At 47.4% G+C, this 20,937-nt stretch overlaps 1 protein-coding gene across 1 annotated transcript in view; it reads right to left on the bottom strand.

The window, feature by feature from the left end:
* The window catches only part of SYT17 (synaptotagmin 17), a 35,975-nt gene extending 26,516 nt beyond the window's left edge, over positions 1-9,459 (bottom strand). Inside the window, exons 1-4 of the mRNA XM_032197279.1 lie at positions 9,445-9,459; positions 6,754-6,771; positions 5,238-5,386; positions 117-265 (exon numbers count right to left, since the gene is read on the bottom strand). Coding sequence (XP_032053170.1) covers positions 117-265; positions 5,238-5,386; positions 6,754-6,771; positions 9,445-9,459 — 331 coding nt within the window. The remainder of the gene's footprint in view (positions 1-116; positions 266-5,237; positions 5,387-6,753; positions 6,772-9,444) is intronic.
* Between the last annotated feature and the right edge of the window lie 11,478 nt (positions 9,460-20,937).

The following is a 20,937-nucleotide window of genomic DNA, read 5'->3' as shown; positions in this document are numbered from 1 at the left end:
ACATACCTTCAACTCTACTTGATTCCCTGTCTAAGAGATGAAAGAGCAGGCAATACACTCTGATTTTTATTTTTTTCCCCACAAGAATTACATTAATGTTGGAAGGACGACCTTACTTGAAATCCGCCTGGTGAGGCTGTAAGTGGACCGTGATGCATCTGAAGACGACCGCCTTCTGTCAGGGGAAACATCCTGAAGAGTGGGAGGCAGTTCACTGATTGTATTATCAGAGTCTCCATCTTTGTCCTCATTTTGGCTGCTTATCCTGTTATAACGAGAGACCTTTAGGTGATTCAGCCCAGTAAAAGGACAATATACAGAATAAAAATGTATTCAGATATTCTGTGTCTAATCTTGTGTGCACATCCCTGGGTGCCACAGGGTATCTCCTTCATATCTATTTGGCAAGCAAAAGGCTGAGCAACTGACTTCATGCCTATGTAAAAGGGAGATGCTTTATCTTTCTGCTTGCCTTTCAAACAAGAGCATATCAGCACCAGCGTGTGACACAGGCTACAGAGGCACGTGTGATTTGGACCTCAATCAGCAATAGTAAATTCAGCTTTGAGGAAAAAAAAAAAAAAAAAAAAAGCCCTCATAACATGAGCTTATTGCTGTAAATCCAGAGCCACCCTTTGGAAGCATGGCCATCACCAGGAAATAACTAGCATGGGAGCCACCATGCTCAGACACCTGAATCCCTCTCTGAGTAAAATATTACTTTGCAATACAACACTAAGGTTTCAAAACTCAGTAAGTAGGATTAATTAACAGCTATCTATTGACATCTTTTTAAGTAACTGGTTCCATAAACCAGAGGTGACTCTCAAAAGACAGGAATTTTACTGCCCAGTGGTCTTGGTGAGGGAGGAAAGGGACAGAGGGAAGTCAGCAGGATCTCACTAACAAAGTAAATGTCAGTGAGAGCTGTAGCATCCTTGAGAAGACTCAGTAGGAGACTGGGATCATAAAGAAGCCTGCATAAAATTCCTATCTCAGCTTAATTTTCATCTATTAGAGCAGTTCAGTTAAACATCTCAACTTCTCACAGCTGCGGTGGTTTGCACCACTGGCCAGGGCCTCCCAGCTTTGTATGGAAGAGCAAGAGCCAGCAGTAACCCAGCTGCACCTTCTGAGGCGAGCCACTGCTAGAAATCTGCAGGTGGAAATGAAATCAAGCGATGGTATGAGACATGTAAACCATCATGCTAAACTAATCCATGAGACAGAGTACTCAGAAAAATAGCAGCAGATCACGAGGAAAGCATCAGCGTGAAATGAGCAAAGCAAGGGGAACACTGCTTAAGCCTTGCTCCTGATTCACTCATCCTATGTTCATGGCCAGGTTGGGTATAAATGAAGTATGTTGAATCATTTGCTCTAGCAATCAATGACTGAACTAGAGCAATAAAAATGTTCTAGAAAAAAAATGAAAAAAAAGTTGGAAACTCGTAGAAAAGCCCCCCTGAATACAAAATAGACTTAAACTAGAATTTCTTATTAAAATTCACAAAATTCCCGTCAGGATCTAGCGTACATGCAAATACGCACCAACCCAGACTCACACAACTCATCCACATCAAAAAATAAATCACGTCAAATCAAATCTAGGAATCAAAACAAAACCCTATATTAAAGAGGGCATGCAGTATTTGCACAATCCCGCAGCCCATTAAAGGCAATCCAAACCATGCAGTTTGACATACAACCAGCACTAGGAACACAAATAGCTTTTTCATGCCCAAATGCAGGTCTGCACAATCATATGTAGTATTTGGACATCTTTGTGTTTGAGAAGCAAATGCACAAAATGAGGAGAAGGCAGGGTGAAAAGGGAATCAGGAAGAGAGGCATTAAAGATGTTCTACAACGGGTAAACGTAATAGTGAGTTAATAACGTACAGATGACCTTTAGTAAGGAAATTGCTACTGAGCCACAATAATTTTTCCTCAAATAAACTTTGGCTCTGGTTAAAGCAGCTCTGTTTCTGTTTAATCAGAGCCTTTGGGAAGAGGAGTCGCGTTCTGATTTCAATTTAATCTCACAGAGTGTGCAGCATTTATCTTTGGGTTTTTAGGGAGAATACTCCATAACAGGCAGTGCTGACAAACACCCTCCTTCCCAGCCCATTTTTGCCAGGACTGGGATGCAAGCACTCGTGAAATAAGAAGCAGCAGCTACCATGCATTCAGGTCAATAAAATTAGCCTCAATTCAGTAAGATTTTATTTATTTATTTATTTATTAAGTTGCTACTGGAGGCTACTATAAAAAATTCAGGAAGTGAGAAAAATAAACAGCCTCCCAAGAGAAAAGATTTCAGCTTGCAGCTTTAGAGTTCCCTCCTGAATTTCCAGGACATCAGGTGTCTCACAGCTGCCAAAGAGAAAACCTTTGGCAAAACACAAAGGACAAGCTATCAAGCATGGGTATTCAGGTGTTTGCTAAGTAGGCAAATGAAGACCATAAAATTAGTTCTTCCCTAGGGACTGAGTGGGGAAGTAGGAAAGGAACACACTGCACTGTGTATCTGCATCCTGGGTGCATGAAGAAGTGGCAACAGTGAAAGATCTCAGCAGAAAGCCTGGATCTGGTTGTAAAACACTTGCAGGCTGTGAGCAAGGAATACAATAAATTGATTTGTTCCCAAATTCAATGCATGTATCTAAATGCAGAAGTGTTATCAAATCCACCTTCCATTTGAGAGGTTTCCATTGAATCTAGAAGCCTTCTTTAAAAAACAAATAAAAAAAAAAAGTGTGTGTGTATCAATTAGCATACACGGATGTCTGAGCACTTTAAAAACACACCCATTAAACACGTTATGCTGAGACCAATTCCCAACCCCTGCTCTGCTCACACATCTAACCCCAGATATTGTCTCCTACCTCCAAAAATGCATAAGGAGATTGAAAAGTGTAAGATTAACAAAATGAAAGTAAAAACCTTCAACTTGAGAGCTGTAAGCCAGCTGAGGCTGCACAGCATCATTTCCACCTTAAATCCACATGCACAAACAGCGCAGCCCTCCTATTGATCTGCGAACAAAATACATCACTTCTGTCTCTTGCCTTTTACTCTCCCTTCCTCTTAATTTTCCAGACCCTTGCTTCTCTACAGTTCACCTTCATCCCTTTCCTCTCAGTTGCATCTCTTCAGCTCCTTCCTCACCTCCTCACTCCAGCCAGTTGGGGCTGCCTCACTGCTTTCCAACAAGGTCACCCCAGAAGCTTAAAGCATCACCATCCTTCCTGGCAGCCCCTGGGGTCCATCCCTGCTGGAGAGCAGGATCCAGCAGCCTTCTTCAGCAAGCAGAGCCCTACAACAATGTGTGTCAACAGCCACGCTTAGAGATCACAAGATTTATAGTAGTACCAGAGGAGATGGTGATTCCGTCATCCTAAGGCACGACAGCATCCATGCCTCCACTCCAAGCACAATTACTTGGTTCCTGCCTGCCCTTCCCAGGCACTAGCTTTGGAAACTTGCCTCCTCTCATTGCTACAGCAGAAAAGAGAAGCCCTAATTGTACCAGGCTGCCTGAAGCTGGAAGGAAAGAGAGATGTGACACTAAAGGCACAGCCCTGGGACATGACCCAGGCTGGGGGCTCCTAAGTCCATCAGTAAGTGCAGCATGAAGCATGATGTGGCTGAAGAACTGGGCTTTTTTTTTTTCCTAAGTGTGCTGCCTTCTGCTTTTGGTCACTGTAAGAAACTAACCACCGAGGCTTTCAGATGGACTGGGGGAAAATAATACAGGCTGGAGACAGCATTTTGTGAGTCCAAAGGTCACCGTGTTTTCAGCCTGCAGCAAAGTCCAGCTCATCCACAAAGTCACCACATGCCTGAGTTTTAAGGCCACAAGAGGAGCAGAGCCTCCATGCTGACAATGCCCTGGAGGCAGACAGAGGAGCCAGCAGCCCAAACCCATGGGGCCAGTCACCCCCCACCTGCCCATCGTATCCCTTCTGCTCCCCAGCACAGCTCTGAAGCACCCTCTCGCACCAAGCCTGGCTGCTTGTTCCCAGGTATGTAATTGTTTCTGCAGCAATCTTTCTACGTCCAATACTGCTACCTCATCACTGTGTTCTCTTGTGCCCAAATGCTTTCCTATTTAGCATTGATTTTGCTTCCATTTCCCACTAATTGCAGGTGAATCCATTTCTGGGCATATATCAGACTCTTAAATATGCTGCTCCAAATTTAAAAACCACTCTAACACATCTCGAACATTTCTATTTTTATTGCTTCAGTATTAATTACCATCCTATTCTACCATGATTCAAGAAGGTATAGAGACAAGACTGTGATTTAAACATGAGACAACTTATTTCGTGCAGCCACAGCACGCAGACCTTCCAGACCTAACAGTGGGTGAAATTAACCGAGGGCCTTAGTGCCCAGGCACAACATCTCAGCAGCGTGTGATGTGCTAAACAGGCAACTCCTGTGCCCTAGTTTCTGGACACAGTGAGGTTTAGCCATCTCCATCAAGTTCTCTGCCCTCACAGAAGACAGCCCGGCCCAGCAGACAGAGCCAGCACTAAAATCCAGGAGACCTCTATTTTCTTCCTGGTTTCACTAATGCCTCCACAGCCACGTCTGTGATTCCCCAAGGAGAGGGTGTAAAATGGGGAAGACATCACTGCCTTTCTTCAAAGCACCAGGTAAAGCCAAAAGTTGTCACTCTTGTTCTTTACTGATTCAAGAGGAAATCTTGAAAAGTACTAAGGTGACGTAAGAGATCAGGTCTTGCCAAATAAACTGTCAGATGGATTTCCCCTTAGAACACGTAGGAGGTATTCCTTTCATCTTCCTAGGTTATGACCATCTTAATGCCAAAACAAGAAAATTTTCTGTAACAACCTCATCAGCATTTCAACTAAGCTAAAGTGCTCCAAAGGCTGAGCATGTGCAAAGGAAGTAGGACTTCGGAAGAAAAGTATCTTTAGATGCCAACCCAACAATTAGCTTGCTATGCTAGCTTACAAGCTAACTTCTGTTTTACCTAGCAGAAAGTGTCCTCCAGATTCCCATTATTATTTGAGCTAATGGGACTGCTGTTTTTTTTTACCATTGAGTAGTCTATGCTCCCACCCTCAGCAGGAGACCCTTCCTTAGGGTATGGCATCCTCTGAACTCTGAAAGTCCTCTCACCATTTCATATTAACTCTCCCACCACAGCTGAACAGCCCTACCCTTCAGTTAGGGCTGTGGGATTGTGCATCTAAACTTACAGCCAGGCTGGAGTCTGAGCAGGAAAAGGTCCCAGGATTTCAACTTCATCTTCATTTGTTTGACAACAGCTACAGTCGAAACACTTCTGACAACAATTTCTACAAGTCCACCGGCACAGCAAGAGATCCGAGATCCTAGCGAGCAGACCCTGAAGCCATTGGAAACCAAAGTACAAGATTACAACCCATCAATAGCTATTGAGAAATAACATTCAGCTGTATTTATGTTTGTGTTTCTGCAACAGCACATATTTATTTATAAAGAACTATATTTATTCCCTCTATATCAACAGACATGTGCTGTGCAGTTACTAGTCCAACTTCAGGGATGCCATAACAAGGCAGGAAAATAAGCGTTCATGGCAGGTACTTTCCCTCTGGTAGCGATGTATTATTACATAGGTTGGCAAAAGGGTGATTTGCAAAACACTATGGTGTAATGACATGCTGGAGTGGAATCATGCTCGTTCTACCACGCACATCAACAAACTAATAGATAGGCAAATGTATAACAAAAGGAATTTAAACCAGAAGGTAAGTGAAAGCCCCAACTTAATTCTGCAAGAGTCTATTTAATTTGAAAAGCTTAACATAGCAACATGAATACATTCCATCCCTGTAGATACATCAGCATGTAATATTCATATGATCCATTCGCATACAGCATTACAGCCCAACAAATTCACCGCCAAAATGGATTAGCAAAAGCATACTGTCCGCATTCCTCCCCTCTGCTAGGACGATTAACTTAATGAAGAACCTACAATGATTATTTTTTTTAAGTTACTTATCCTAAAAAGTATTTCATTTCTGAGGTTTCCATGGTGGCACCAGGAGCATTTCCTGTAGCAGCGCTCCTCTGCTTTCACAAACCCATCACAAGCCCCATCGGAGGGAGGACAGATACTGCACCATGCCCACACCATCCCTGCAGCCTTCCTCCCGCTCCAGAGCTCTGCTTGCTTCAAGTGGAGCAGAAAGCCCAAACTGAGGCCATCTCCCACCCATGGCAGCTCCAATTCTGCAGTAAGAGGCCTTACTGAGCAGCACCAGGCCACTGCCAGTGAAGGGAATCGCTCTGTGGTCCTGGAGGACACACAGCTGCAAGAGCACTGCACGTCCCCATCCAGAGTGGAATCACTTTACAATTGTATGGGAACTTGGAAAGTTCATTAGAAGCTGAAGAAATGAAGCACGTGAGCGTTTCTCCACAGATATCCCCCAAAAGTACTTGGTACAAGGGCGCTATCACACTGCAAAAAGGATGTGATTTCTCTTGAGAATGCAGGTCTGCAGAGAAGACTCCATAGGAACATCTTTCAAGCTTCAGTAAAACAGTTTTTCCATAAACAAAATCTGAGCCTTGCAAAAAGTAAAATAAATTAAAAATTACCAGCCCTGAATGTGGTGCATTACTTATATCTAGGACATCAGTAAAGAGTCAGAAAATACGAGACAATCCCCTCAGGATGGAGCGAGGAGACAGAGCAGAGAGTGAATCATCAGATTAACTCACCTCATTTATTGGTTCCAACTGTCCTTTTAGACATCCATGATGAAGCAAAGGGGAACAAAATGAAAGAGACAAAAACAGGTTAGCAATGCTCAAATAACTTCAAATGTTCTGCCATGGTGTGCCCCAGACTGGGACAGGCTTTTATTTCTGGCAGGACGGTCAACATTCGGCAGAGGCAAGGTCTCCTGGGCAGGCATCGGCTTCTACTGCTTCCAGCCCTGTCCCGCTAAGCTCCCTCTGCTTCCCAAGGAGTGAAACTCCCAAATCCATCCTGAAGCATGAAAATCCTGCTCAGTGCCACCTTGCTAAAGGGCTATCATGTGCGACCACTTTGCTTTTTCCTAATAACCTGTCTCTAATTGCAGCCAACAGCAAACCGCATCCAAACGTTCCAGTTACACACCGCGGTGGAAAAGGCTTTCATCCAGATCCTGCCCTTATCAACAGAGCTTCAAGGGCAGCTCGTTAGAGGCAGCATTTCTAGGAGCGCCTCTCCGTTGTGCACGCATCACTCGAGGTAGCCGGGCTTCTTCAGCCTCAGCCTCCGACGTGACTCGGAGGAGAGAAGACCCAAAGTCAAGTGCTCAAAGCCTGCGTCGTGCACTCCAGCTTGAACACTTGCACTGCAGCCACTTCCCCAAAGGCACAGAGAAAATCTACAGCAAAGGAAGAAATTAGCGCAAGCCAGTGTTTTAATCACGAAGCCGTCCTTGCAACATTATACCCACCTTGCTTCAGTTACAACTGGAGATTTAGCAGCATTTCATGTGCCTGCTGAAATGCTTTTCCTACCTGTCTCTCTTGCTAATGATTAAGAGTTTTTTAATTGTGCTGGCTGTCCTTCTGTAAAAGGGAAGTCCTTAAAAAAAAAAGCAGCAAAACCAAAACTCCTCTTCCCTACCCATCCATGTGTACAAAACTATGCTCAGGGACAATATGGACAAGAGACGGCTTCTATGAAGAAGCCAGGATGCCTAAGATGAGTTCAGATCCAAGATCACTTCCGTGGGCTGCCCTCCAGCACAAGCCTCCCTTCCAAACTTCTCCAAAACCAGTGCCTGGCAGGAAGGCTGCAACTCGTTTGCAACAAAAATTAGAGACTGAAAACGCTGCAGTGCAATGTGACGAGAGCGATTAGATACCCGCGGACCAACTGGTTAAGGAAATCTTGAATGGTTTAAAGGGCTCATCAGTCCTTATTAATGCGAACTTGCAGCCAAGGTGCCGCAGCCAAAGCGGCGGCGGTTTAGCGAAGCTGCAACAAGAATATTTAAATTGCTGTAAAATGAACCTGCTGGATTCCTGCCACGCAATCAAACGCCGTAGCACGCGCCGTGCAAAAGAGGTGGTATTTCTGAGCAGCCCATGGGGACTTGAGGCAGGCTGGTGTCACACAGCCGTGCTGGAGGCCACCACCGGCCACCAGTTAAGGGTGAATGCTCGCGTGTGTCACCAAGCCACAGCACAAGTGCCACAGGCAACATAACAGTGACTCTGTGACCACCCCGAAATCTCCGCCAGGAGAGGGGAGGGCAGAAATAACAAGAGCTAGGCATTACTGTGCAAACGGGCAGCCAAGTCAGCAGTGCCATGCAGGGTATAAGGGCAGGGACCCATGAAAGGAAAGCAAACAGGAGCAGCTGCGTGCATCCACCTGGGTGGCGTGGGGCAGGAGGTGGGCGCTGGGGAAGGGCAGAGGCTTGCAGAAGGATGTGACAGAAGGCAGTAGGGGGCCAGCACCCCCAGCAGCACCCACGGGAGGGAAATCTGCTCCAAGCCAGCACTCAGAGCAGGGTTAAGGTACACGGTGGTGTCCCCCAGTGATGCTGGGATGGGGTCTCCATCAGTGATGGCTGTGTTGTGCCCCTCCTGTGGCACCCAGCACAGCAGTGTGGAGACAACAAGGTCCCCAAAGCCCCACCACCCCAACGCCACAGCCTGGGGACAAGGGGGTGACCACTGCGAGCACCAGCCCAGGGGTGCTGCCGGGGTGGTCCCCAAGACCCCTGCTCCACAGGGGGATGGCAGGGGGGGAACGGTCACAGATGGCGGGGGACAGCAGGGGGCTGTAACAGAGCTCCAGCTCCTGGACGTCTCATCCAGCTGGAAACGCTCTGCTCATCTTAAAATTGGGGGTGCAGCCTCCGGAGCCACAGAGATTGAAAAACAAGCGGCTGGAAACTGCAGGGCCGGAGGGACAAAATCGCTCCGGATTTTACAAAAACCGCCCCAATTCAGCCCAGCCTTACCGGGGGCTCGGGCTGGCCGCAGCCGGGGGCGCTCGTTTTCCCCCTTCTTCCCCAGCCTCTACCGGGCCATGCCCAGGCTGGGGGGCTCCCAAAGTCACCGCCACCCCACGGGTTTCCTGCGGGCTTCGGCAGCCCCCTCTGGCTCAAGGCTCCCAGTCCTCGGGGGGGGTCTCCCGCAGCCGGAGCCACCCCGCTCCTACGGACGGACAGTGCGGGGCTGTCTGCGATGTCCGGAGCACCACGAAAAGCCGGGGTCTCGCTGCCAGCCCCTCGCCCTCCTTGCCCGGAGCCCCCAGAAGTTCCCCCAAAGTTGCGCGCACCCAGCGCGCTGCGCCCCAGCCTCGCAGACGGCGCCTACAGCGCACGGCGACCCCCCCTTTGCCCCCTCCCAGACCCCCTCCAGGCCGGATTCTCCCCCTCAGCACCTTGGCTCCGCACCCACCTGGATGTACGCCATCTTCCGCGGGGCTCCGCTGCGCCGCGCTGCGCCCCCCGGCACGGCACGGCACGGCACGGCACCGCCCCGGGCGGGGAGGGGGCGGCCACGAAGGCACCGCGGGGCTGGGGGGCGCCGTCAGGGCGGGGAGAGCCGCCACCGAGGCCCCCCCATCCCCGGCTCGTCGGGAAAATGCGAGGGGGGCTTCGTGCTCTGAGGGGGGGGGAGCCGGCGGGCGGCCACCCGGCACGGCTCGGCACGGCTCGGCGCTGCCCGCGGGTGCAACAGGTCCGCCGCAGCACGGGCAAACACTGACCTCCAGAGGGCCCGGCGTGGAAATTCAGGGCTGGGAAGCCCTCCTCGGCCCCCGGGGGGACGCTCGGGAGAAGCCCAGGGATGTAAGTGTGGAGCTGGCGTGGCCGCGCTGGGTAACGCGGTTGTTGCGCCTGTGCTTTCCCCCGAAGAGCTGACGGTAAGAGATGTCCTAAACGCACCTGAGCTGTGACAGGGACGCGGTTGTTGCAGGAGGTTAAGTGCACGGAGTTATAGCACGTACGCTCGCGTCTCCCCGGGTGAGGAGGAGCTGGAGGAAGGTGCCCACAGTCCCTGCTGAGCATCGCTGCTTGGCTTCGTGCCCACCTGCTGAGAGGTCAGCCCCCAGGCCGAACAGGGGGCATGGGATGCAGCCCAGTGGTGGGAACTCTCGCGCAAACCCCACCGAGCAGGTGGCTGGGCCTGGGTAGCATTTAAAGGGAGCTCAGTTAGGGAAGCGGCCCATTTTGAGGTCAATCTCCCAAAAATGAAATCTCAGGAAAGGTGGAGATATGGGGCTGTTCCTCTTGAGCACCGCCTTGGCAGCACACAAATTACAGCATCCCTACACGCCGCCCTAAATGAAGGCTCCTGCCCACAGCCTTGGAGGAAATTCTGTGGCTGGCACCTTCCCAGCCCACGGGTTTCCGCAAAACCCTGCACAAAGCCAGCGCTTGTGCTGTTGGAGCAGAGTGCCCGTATCCATGTGCCGTTCCTTGGGGAGATGCACTGCTGCCCACCAGACAGGGGCTTGTAGCCGTCCTGCTGCCAGCACACAAACACATACCTTCAATGGGAAACAGCCTCCCAGACGGAGATTTTCTGACAGATCCTGGCCCCAAGCTCTGGAGGGGACCAGAACTACTGAAGCCCTGCATGAGAAATTGCAATGCAGCACCCTCCTGCTTTCCTTTCCTGAGCAAAGGCATGCGTTGAGAGGAGAAGAAAAAAACCCATCTTGTGCCCAACGTGTTCGCCATGCAATGCAGAAAGGGCCTGGTTTGTGCAGTACCAATGAAAGATGAAGGGCACTTTGTTGGCCAGCCTCAAGCACACTGCTCTGAGCAAAGCACAGATGCAGCAAGGCCAGAGGTTTGCAGCCCAGCCCAGCAGAGCATTTGGAACCTGCAAGCTGCTAGGTGCCTCCCTGCTGCCCAGCACCCCGATGTGTCGCACCATAGTATGGTGAGAGGTAAAAGCATGCTGCTCTGCAGAACAGAGTTTCAAATGCTGGCCAGCCTAAAAACACGAGTCACTACTGCTCCTTGTGGCAGCAAGCGGGTCTGGGGGACTTGGAGGCTCTCGCCCCACTGATCTCATTTAACGGCCCGTTTAAGTTCTCACTGAATTCAATGAAAAACTCCCATTGACTTCCGTGGGAAGGGTGGGAAGGGCCTTACTCCCAGTTAAAAACATAAATTCTCTTTTTCCCCAGGGAGAGCAGCTACTGCTGTAGAAGATCTACCACAGCGGAGATAAGCAAGACAAAAACTGTAATACTTTGTTTCAGGCAGTTTTGAGCATATGATTAAACCGTGGTACAAGCTGTTTGTCAATTTGCACTCTTGGATTCTTTGTCATTCCACAGCCTCTTTCCAAGTGCCAGTGTTTAAAATGTCAGTCTTTACTTTGAATATCACTGCTCTTTTCATCTTGACTCACCACCGCCTTAATGCAGCTTGCAATAAGCGAGCACATGGATTTTTTTTCATGTTACAACATAGTAGAGGCTTAAACTTTTAAGACAGATTTTTTTTTTTTTTTGACTCTTTAAAGTCATAATGCTGTGAGTCACAAAAACTATGTCACACTTCGCTGTACAAACACGCACACGTTTGTACTTACTCCTTTGACAACATAAAGAAGAGAGGAAGACCCAATGCCATGGCCTTCCTCCCTCACAGACCGGAGCTCGCTGTGGTGTACCTGGCACGTCCACAGATCAGTGCTCTTCTTCCTCCTGAGGCAACAGGCTCTTTGGCTGGCACATATAAGCATCATGAACCCAAAAAGGAGAGCAAAAGAATGAAGTTTACATGAGGTTTCACTAATGCTATTGATTGTTACGGTGAATGAATTCACATGCTTTAGTAGCAGACTAGTACAAAACCACAAGATAGATGTGCCACCACTGCACACTCATACATATACATGCATTCAGGTGCCTTTTACGCTGTCACATGAAGGCTTTTAGATTACATTCTCTCAGCAAATATATTCAATAGGCAAACACTGCTCTAACCCAAAGGATCTGATGGATTCAGAACAGCAGACAGGTGGTTATTGTAAAATCTAATTTCAAATCTGCATATGGCTGATGCTCTGATTAAGCTCTGCTTCTACAGCATTCAGAATAAACAGACCCATTTGACATGATGACAACATAACCTTTGGATGTCCTTTGCTGTGCACACTCTGTGTCTGATAAGACACATTCCATGCTTCCCACATGCAGTGGCTGCAATGCAGATGGTGAGGCTTACAAATGCAAGATTTCAACACAGAAAACAATGTAATTAACACCGTGTTCACAGATTTTTTTTTATGATAGATTTCTCTTCTTACTTGTATTAATACACAATGGGAATAGCATCAGCTACATCCAGAGGATGCACTTGAATCACTACAACCAGCCCAGCAAATAGCAAAAACTACCTCCAGCATAGGAAATGAGTTCAGCAGCTTCTCAGGCAAACCAAAATCAGGACTAGCAGTATTCAGAGAGCCATGTCTGCATGTGTCCTGCCAGCCCTAGTCAAAGACTTTCAGCTACTTCATGCCTCTAAGTTAACAGAGAAGAGCATCACTCAGAAAAAGCAGAGGAAGGAAGGAAAGGAAAGAAGTCTGAGGGCTACTTCTAAGGATTTTCATCTGAGTCCTGCTAAAGCAATTGGCACCGCTTCTTGCTGCAACAGGGAAAGTGAGGAGAAAAGTGGCGCTGCAAGATAAGATGAGATGTCTTACTCTGCTGTTCATACGCCAGGTCCTTATCATCATTGCTTGAGCCTGCTGGAATAGCCAGCTACCAGTCTGCCTAAAAATAAGACCCTTATCTCCAGAAGTTTTTTATAAATGGCAAGCCATGGTAGCTGGTGCTTCCCTGCTGCTGTTGGCAGCCCACAAGAGTCTAGATGCTCCTTTGATTGCAGGATTAGCTTTGTTCCCCCACAGCATCATCCCTCTAAAGGCATCTGAGGTTCACTCTTCCAGAGCCTTCTTTAGCAACAAGCTTGTCTCCTTGTGGTTTTCATGGAAGCGCAGCTTCCCTCTGTGGTTTTTGAGGCCTTTTTTCTGCCTTGGTGTTTGCACTCTGATCAGGCATGAGATTTCATTACAAAAGCTCTGGACCACCAGCTGCAGGACTGTCCCCTGCGACCTGCACCCAGCAGAGACAGAGAGCACTGCTAGTGGCATGGCAGGGATTGATGCAGACGTTGAGCAGTGAAGTGGCACACAGCAGGGAACAAAATTGGGCAAGTACCTCTACTGGGGAGTGCAAGCCAGGCTCTGAAAAGCAGATCTGCTCCAGCTGCCAAGGTAGAAAGCAGCAAGCTGCTCACTTACCTCTGCCCTCAGCTGTGTCCCAGCAGAGACTGGACCTGCCTGCCCCGTTAAAGCCCACTGACTGCGAGCCTAAACTGTTCTTTGTATTTCATCACACTCCCCTCCTCCTTTTGTGCAACATTTCTAAGCTCTTGGCCCCTTCTAGCTCAGCACTACCTGCCCCAGGATCTTTCTCCTGTCACATCTCCTACAGCTCGTGCTCTTCCTGGCCTGCTGCTGTGCCCTCAAAGCACTCCTCTGCCTTCCCCCACAAACAGCCTCTGCTGATTCTGCATTTTCTGCGGCGCAGCTGGGTTATTAACCAGCCACCTGGCAGCTCCCTAATTGGCAATACCGGTAAAAGCACATTTTTCTCTTTTCTTAAGTCTCCAGACAAAGTGGGTAAATTTGATCTAAAATGCTCAAATCCTCCTTGCCTCACATGATTTACAATGTCCTAGCTCATGCCATGGAAGTTACAGCTATTGTCTTGCACTCACACATTTTCTAGTGTGTCTTTAACATACATTCTGGCAGGGAACCGAATGACGCAGCATAATCTCCTCAAGCTATTTCTATAGTAAACACTGATTTAAAAAAAAAAAAAAAAAAAAAAAAAACAGCCAAAGGGCACACAGCCTCTGAGGAGGCAGGCAGCACATATTATTTTATGAAGCCCTGGGATACAAGCTCTGCCTCAGAAGCAGCCCGTCACCACCGGGTTAAGTTGTGTTCGGTCCCATCGCGCTGCCCACAGCCTGGTCCCCTCACAGCGCAGCCCTCAGTGGCTTTTGGCTCCTGCAGTAGCCACTAGGCCCGAACCAAGTGTGCCAGCCAGCAGTGCTGAAGGCAAACATAAGTGCTAAGTCACATGTGTAAATATGAATTCAAGGCCACATTCTTTCACCTGCCTGATTTCACAGTAAGGACAGGACTGTCGCAGCCTGGCCAGCCTGCTGCCTTGGTGCAGCCATGGCAGCGCGAGCGTCCCATTGAGAAGGCAAAGCGCTGCCAGGCTCTTCTGCTTGGAACTCATTCCCTGCGTTTAGGCCAAAAACGCTTGGATACAGAGTATGAAAAAAGCCTGGGGTATTTTCAGACTTCCGAGGAGAGAATGCTGTATTTAAAGGAAGTTCAGTTTTACAGTTGCTTTTATAATCCGTTTTGTTTACAATTGGTTTATTCAAGCTGCATGGCTTCAGAGTTAGCTGCTAGACTTCTTTTCCAAGCTCCCATTTCTAACTGTTTGCAGACACAGGACAGAGCTATTTTTGTAATATAAATCATTAGAGGGAGAATATCTCACAGTCCCCACTGAAGCAAATTCCTAAGGAAGTGAAATCTATTTTTATAGAAAAAATCTATTTAGTGTTTATTTTAATACAATGACTGAGAAGCAAGCACCGTAGGCCTTTCTGAAGCAGAGGAGCAGTGTCCCCGCTTGCTGGCAGCACAAGGGACATGCTGCCAGCCCGAGGGTGCTGCAGAGCTGGGCTCCCTGCCCCTGGGGACACAGCACAGTGCTGGTGAGAGGGGCAGAGCAAATGGGGAGCTGAACGAAAGTCCCAGGGTTGTACACCTTTAGAGAGGAAGATGCTCAAGATAAGTCAAGTCTTAAAAGTGAGAGTATCTTCTACAACAGCCAAAATGTGTAATTTTATAGAATAAGGCAAACTCGGTCTCTCATGCACTCAAGGTCATCTCTCTGGGACTCAAAGATAAAATTGTAAGACGAATGCTGAGAGTTTGAGTTACACTAAAAACTCACAGAGGACTTATTCTAGAAAAACAGTTTCATCCCCTGCAATTTCTTTCATATAACTGTGCTGTGACTCTTCCTATTTGATTCACACTAATAAATCACATCTTAAAATATTTGTTTCCTAATCACATGAACACTAAAAAATGTATCAAACCTAACAGAGGAGGGGGAGGAATTGGCATCTACAGCTTTCCCCTTTCCAACAGCGGCCTAGAGATGCAAGTTAGCACAGAAACAGATGTGGTCAAATACAGTTTCTTCGACTAAATCAGCAGGGCTTTTTAACTGAGCCCCAGGGCTGTACAGCTGTAAAATGCAGCAAAAATTATCCAGTAACATTTAAATACGGCTGCTAAGAGAAAAGCTTTTAAGTTATGAAGCAAATGACCAAAACAGAAGAAAAGAGATTGCTTAAGGGCTTAGGAAAAAAACAAAATCAACAGCAATGAAACCAGCTTCTGAGCCGCGAAGGAAGAGCTATAGAGATGAGTTTAGGATCATTTAGTTGCAAATACCAAATCATCATTTGCAAAAACATGCCTGTGTCTTCTTCACAATTCAACAGGTTCAAAAGGGCAGGACTGTTTTTATTGCAAAAGGCTCCTTTTACAATCATCCTGTCACACCAGCAGAGACCATTACATCTGGTTTTCCCATCTCATTAAGCAGATGTGCAAATACTGTATCACACAGTAGACCTTAACTTGGTGGGTTAAAGGGGTAATTTGTATTCTAAAGCACTGCAATGCTGTGGTTAAGAAATACATGGAATTACTGAATGTTTCTGGCTTGGAAGGACCTTGGTTTCATCCATCTTTTTCTGTTATTCAGTTCTTTCTCCTTATACCCCCTTCCTAGGAGTTTTCCTGTAGTGTTTTTACTAGAACATAGCTCAGCTGATGAGGAAAGCTTCAATCCAGCTACAGGGAACCAGCAGAAACAAACCAAGCCCCTTCTGAACTAAAGTTTCCTTCTCATGAGGAATCTCTTCTCTGGACATAAATGGAAGCCAAAATCACCATGCAGAGGAACGCGCTGTGCTCACTGCAGACCAGATTCAGAGCCATACTTTGAAAGGAAACCTGTCTTCATTACAGACTGAGCCAACATCATATACAACAGTCTGCTAAAACCCAGGTCATAAAATCTGTCCTTGCTGCTGGGTGTCTGGCTGCAGATACCTGTTTTAAGGATTAGACAGTAGCACTTTTGATCTTGGTTTTGGCCCCTGCATTACATAGGCAGCAGCACACCTCATTCCTCCTCCCATCTGGGACTCTGCAGCTGATGAAGGGATGCTGTTGGGAAAGATGTCTGATGCTGAGGGACTGCCCTGGCTCCGTGCAGGCACGGGCTGGGCCCCATCTACCATCCCATCCTGCCAGGCCAGTATTTCAAACACTATCACCTGCCATCAAGGGTGACTGATTGCATGCCCCACTGCCCTCAGAAGGGCACTTTATGGGAGCCATGTATTGTACTAGCCCTAGGGCACAACGCTTGCTCGTCTCCCTCCCTGCAGCATCTCTTCTACAGTGTTGAACTGGGGACCTGAGTAGCAGCACAAATCAATTTCCAAGAAGGAAAAAAAAATTAATCCTATCTCATCCTGACCTCCTCCCCTGCTGGAAGAAACAGAGTGGCTGTAGGCAGAGCACGGTCACCATCTTGTCTCTGTTCCTCCGGGATGCCATTAAAAGGTTATGAAAATACTGTGCAGGAGGGAGAAGGGAGTTATTTTCTGTTCCCTTCTCCGCAAGGGCCTGCCTCTTCCGCAAGTCCTGACCCATCACAGAGGGGGAAAACTGCTGAAAACCAGCTCCAGTGACTCTCGAGGAGCAAAGGCATGCCAGGGCAGCAGATCACTTGTGCTCCTGTATTCAATCAGAGCACTGTACTACCCACCCAAAATTAATTTTCTGTGCCACTTGCATGCTTCTAGCACAACGTTGCACTGTCTGTGTGTGTGCTGTCACCCACTTGTGTATGAGGGGACCAGGGAGCAGAGCAGGAGAATGTCAAGGGCAGCTGTGTTTGCCAACCACTGAGAGCAAGAATTTTTATTCAAATAAAATACCAGTGCACTTGTAGATACTATGCACAAGTAGCTACTCCAGTGATGGTCTAACAAACAGATACTCAAACTGTCGGGCTCCTAGAGCCCTTAGATATGAAAGTCTCGTTATAAGTGTTATTATCGACCAAAAAGGTGAACTTTGCCTCTGAAGCAGCTCTTCCTCAGGCAGCAGGTGGCAGAGCTGGGGGAACAATGCTTTCACCAGGTGACATTTCAGACGGCAGGGAGCAGAGCTCAGACCACAATCTTCTTCTACAAAAGCGACAACCCTTGACAGCTTTGGCTGAAGAAGTTTGTGCAAATCACAGGCAGCTCTCAGAAGTGCTGCCACTTTCCCTGGCGAGGGCAGACTCTTCTGGTGACAGTTGGGTTAGCTGCAGCCTGCTCCAAAGTGATGCACCTGCCTCCTCCTTGCAGCAAAGCTGCTGCTGCCCCTGCCTTCCCCTTTATCTCACCATCTCCCCTCTAGCTTATCTACATGGATATTTCTGTTGTCACTCTAAGTTGGATACTAATTTCATCCCACAGCATCTCATTATAATTAGCTCTTAATTGCCACTAAACAAAGAGATCATTTTGGAAGTCTGTAACAATCTTCCTTGAAGAATTATTTGAGCATTGAACGCTAATTATCTGCCCCATATGCCCCTGTAAACATTGTGGATAATGAGAACTATTTCAAGAGGAAAATTTAAAGTGCTGTTACTCACACAAGCTCTGGAGGCCTGCGTTGTCTCTGCGGCTCTCAGGTGAGCACGGGCTGCAGTGTGAGCCCACAGACCTCGCCCAGAGCAATGTGTTGGTCTCTTGGAGACCTCGTAGTGTTTGCAAGGCATAGACCACACCAGTCAGGGTGTTTTGTGACCAGCCTCCCTTCCTCTGATGCCCACCATGTCTTTATACTGAAAGCATGAACATTTCAAGGAGCACCTGTAAAACACGAGGGGTAAACACCACGGGCAGTTGCAATGCCCTCATGGCATTGCTGCTGCTGTTGCAATTGGCACTCTCAGCCAGCTAAAAGCATGCAGAAAATCCTGAAGACTTGGCACTTCAGGGCCAGCAGTCACTCAAGGAGCAAAGAGAGAAGCAGACTGTCAGAAGAACCTCAACATCACCCTTTGGCAGATACAAAAGCTTTGTCTAAGACTTGCTTTGTTCCTGAACAAGTTAAACTCCTGCAAGATTTGAAAACCAACTGGATGCAATTTGACAAATTCCTACCAAGAACCACTGCCTTTTCCAGGCAGGAGTTACAACGAAGTGCCAATCAGCTTTATTTAGTCACCTACCTACCGCAGCAACAGCAAGACGGCACAGAGAGGAGACTGGTGCTATTTTGCTCTGCCTCACATTCCCCATGCCTCTTAAACCAGTCACCCTACCAAGAGCCGTTTTAATGTGTGGTTGTAGATCTCTGGAAAATACCACACTGAAATAAAAGTACAGACTCGGGTTTATGGTTTGTCAGTCTACTGATGTGCTCTTCTTTCCCCCCAACCAATCCTTTTTAAAAAAAATAAAAATAGAAAAAAATCAGGAGCTTTTGTTAGTTTTGTTAGGGTCCGGATGGTTGGTGAGCTCAGATAGCTTCTGGGAAAATGCTTCCAGGCTCTGCACAGAAATACTTTTTGGAGAAGTGCCCATGATTCAGAATCCTGATGACTAGCAAGTTTCTCCTTTTTCAATTGCACTTAAACAAGCCTTCAATGGTTTAAGACAAAATAAAGCGCTCCAATGCCACGCTACCAAAACAGCCCCCTCTGGCCACCCCTTCGGCAGCAGCCCATCTGCCAGCGGATGGACCTGGCACTGAGCTGCATGAACAGCACAAGGAACACCCTGGGAAGCACCTCCCTGGAGAAGCCAACCCTACACAACCTATTTAATACCCAGTGGAAGTCTGTATCATGCCTGTTAATACACTGGTGCTTAAACCCATGAATGTGGTGCTAGGGGGTGAACTTCCAAGAAGCCTTAAGAATATATTCCTAAATGTATTGTACAGCGCAGAGAAGTCCTTTGCAACAGAAATAGAGGAATGACTCATTTCCTCCGTAGCTGCTGCTCCAGCGCTCCACTTGCACAGGAAGCGGAGCAGTTACCTATGCCGTGCCGGCAGGAATGAGCAAACTCCAGAGCAGTTTTCAGCATGTACAAAAATACCTGAAAAGCCTAAATTTCAACAGGTGCTCGTGTTCTAAAAAAATGTTATCCCAGATGATAACGTGGGATAGAGAGGAGGTAGATTAGCAAACAGTTCCCGAGGACTCCCTCCCTCGACAGGAGTACTGTGTTTCAGTGGCTTCGTTCTGCAGAGTAAAACATGGGAACCCAGAGCTGGGAGTTGCCTTCTCCCTCGCCCTGCAGCACGTTTGGTAAGCAGGCTGGGGTGCTGGTGATTTCAGCTCAAAGTTTCTATTCTCCCCGACTTGAAACTGGAAAGCAGTGGACTAAAATAGAAGTGGAAAAATAGTCCATCCTGTCACGTTTTGCTGTTCTTCCTCTGTGTCTTCAGCCAGCGGGTTTGTATCAGTACAGAGACTTGTCGCAGAACTCTGCCATTTTCTCCTCTAGGAATCTTATCACAAGAGGAATTTTTCTTCCTTAATTTGATAGCTAGTAACCTTCACAGCATAATCCTTGTCACTTCTGTCATCCTGATTCCTTACCTCCCATCATATTTTCCTGCCCAGATTATTGAGGAAACACTTTGTGTCAGGGATAGACATCTATAGAGGACCACGAGTATCATGAAAACAGCAGCAAGCCATTATTAAACCCAGTCCAAGCCAGAGAACTGCTTATTCTGAATGCAGCTTTGGTCCTGGTTTTAGGGAAAAAAAAAAATAAATCCCAAGGGTTTCAAGAAATGCAGACCTGTAACTTGAGTACGCAGAAATTTTCCAAACCTCTGAATCAGTACTGCTATCCTTTAAAGGGAAAAAAAGGCTTCCTTAATGCAGAAAACTGGTACGCAGTGACATTTGATGCATATGCGTTTGTAACAACCTTTAAGAGTTTTGCATGTAAATCATTATTTGAACACTAACAGACTGTCGTGCAGATACTGAGCATATGTTATCTACAGCTCTATTGCTGATTTCATAGTACAACGCTTTGAGTCTCTTGAAAAGCAGTTGCAAATATGCCAATTCTTGGGTATGGATTTAAAATAGGACACTGTAGGCACACACAAGAGCATAGGTAGTCTTTTAATTAGGCATACCTCCAGGTTGAGAAATCCAAGATGGCAACACAATGTAGAGGAAGCTCTGTGCCAGCCCTCCACGTCCTGCTGGTTTTGGGGTTGTGAGCTACTCAGACCCCTCAAGGAGAGCATCAGCAAGCACAGAAGCTGAATCCACAAGCCTAGAGGGGTGCAGGTTCCCTGCCCTTATGTTGATGGCAGCTTCCCAGAACTATCAGCACAACAAAAATGGGGCTGGCTGCTCTGCTGCCAGCTCCTCAAGTTAATTATCGTCAGTCAGAACTTCACTTACCTCAGGAAGACTCAACAGGCAGACATTTAAAGAGGTGACACAGGAAATAAAACAGCCTGGAAAAGCATGTTTCTCCTGCCTGAACTCTTTGAAAAATGGGATGAAAAAAGCCTTATGAAAACTGGATGCACACATAAGAGTCCTTTCCCCTCCAGGCAGCTTTAACTCGCATTAGCAGTACTTAATCAGCAATTCACTACTGACCTTGGCTGCATTACAAGGGAGGTATTTGCACAAGGGTGGAAGGATTTTAAACAATTTATCCAATGAGTTGGATGCAAACAGGCTTTTCTTTAAACACC

This window comes from Aythya fuligula, chromosome 15, assembly GCF_009819795.1.
Source record: "Aythya fuligula isolate bAytFul2 chromosome 15, bAytFul2.pri, whole genome shotgun sequence".
Classification (NCBI taxonomy): Eukaryota; Metazoa; Chordata; class Aves; order Anseriformes; family Anatidae; genus Aythya; species Aythya fuligula.
This window is presented reverse-complemented; position numbering and strand designations above follow the sequence as displayed.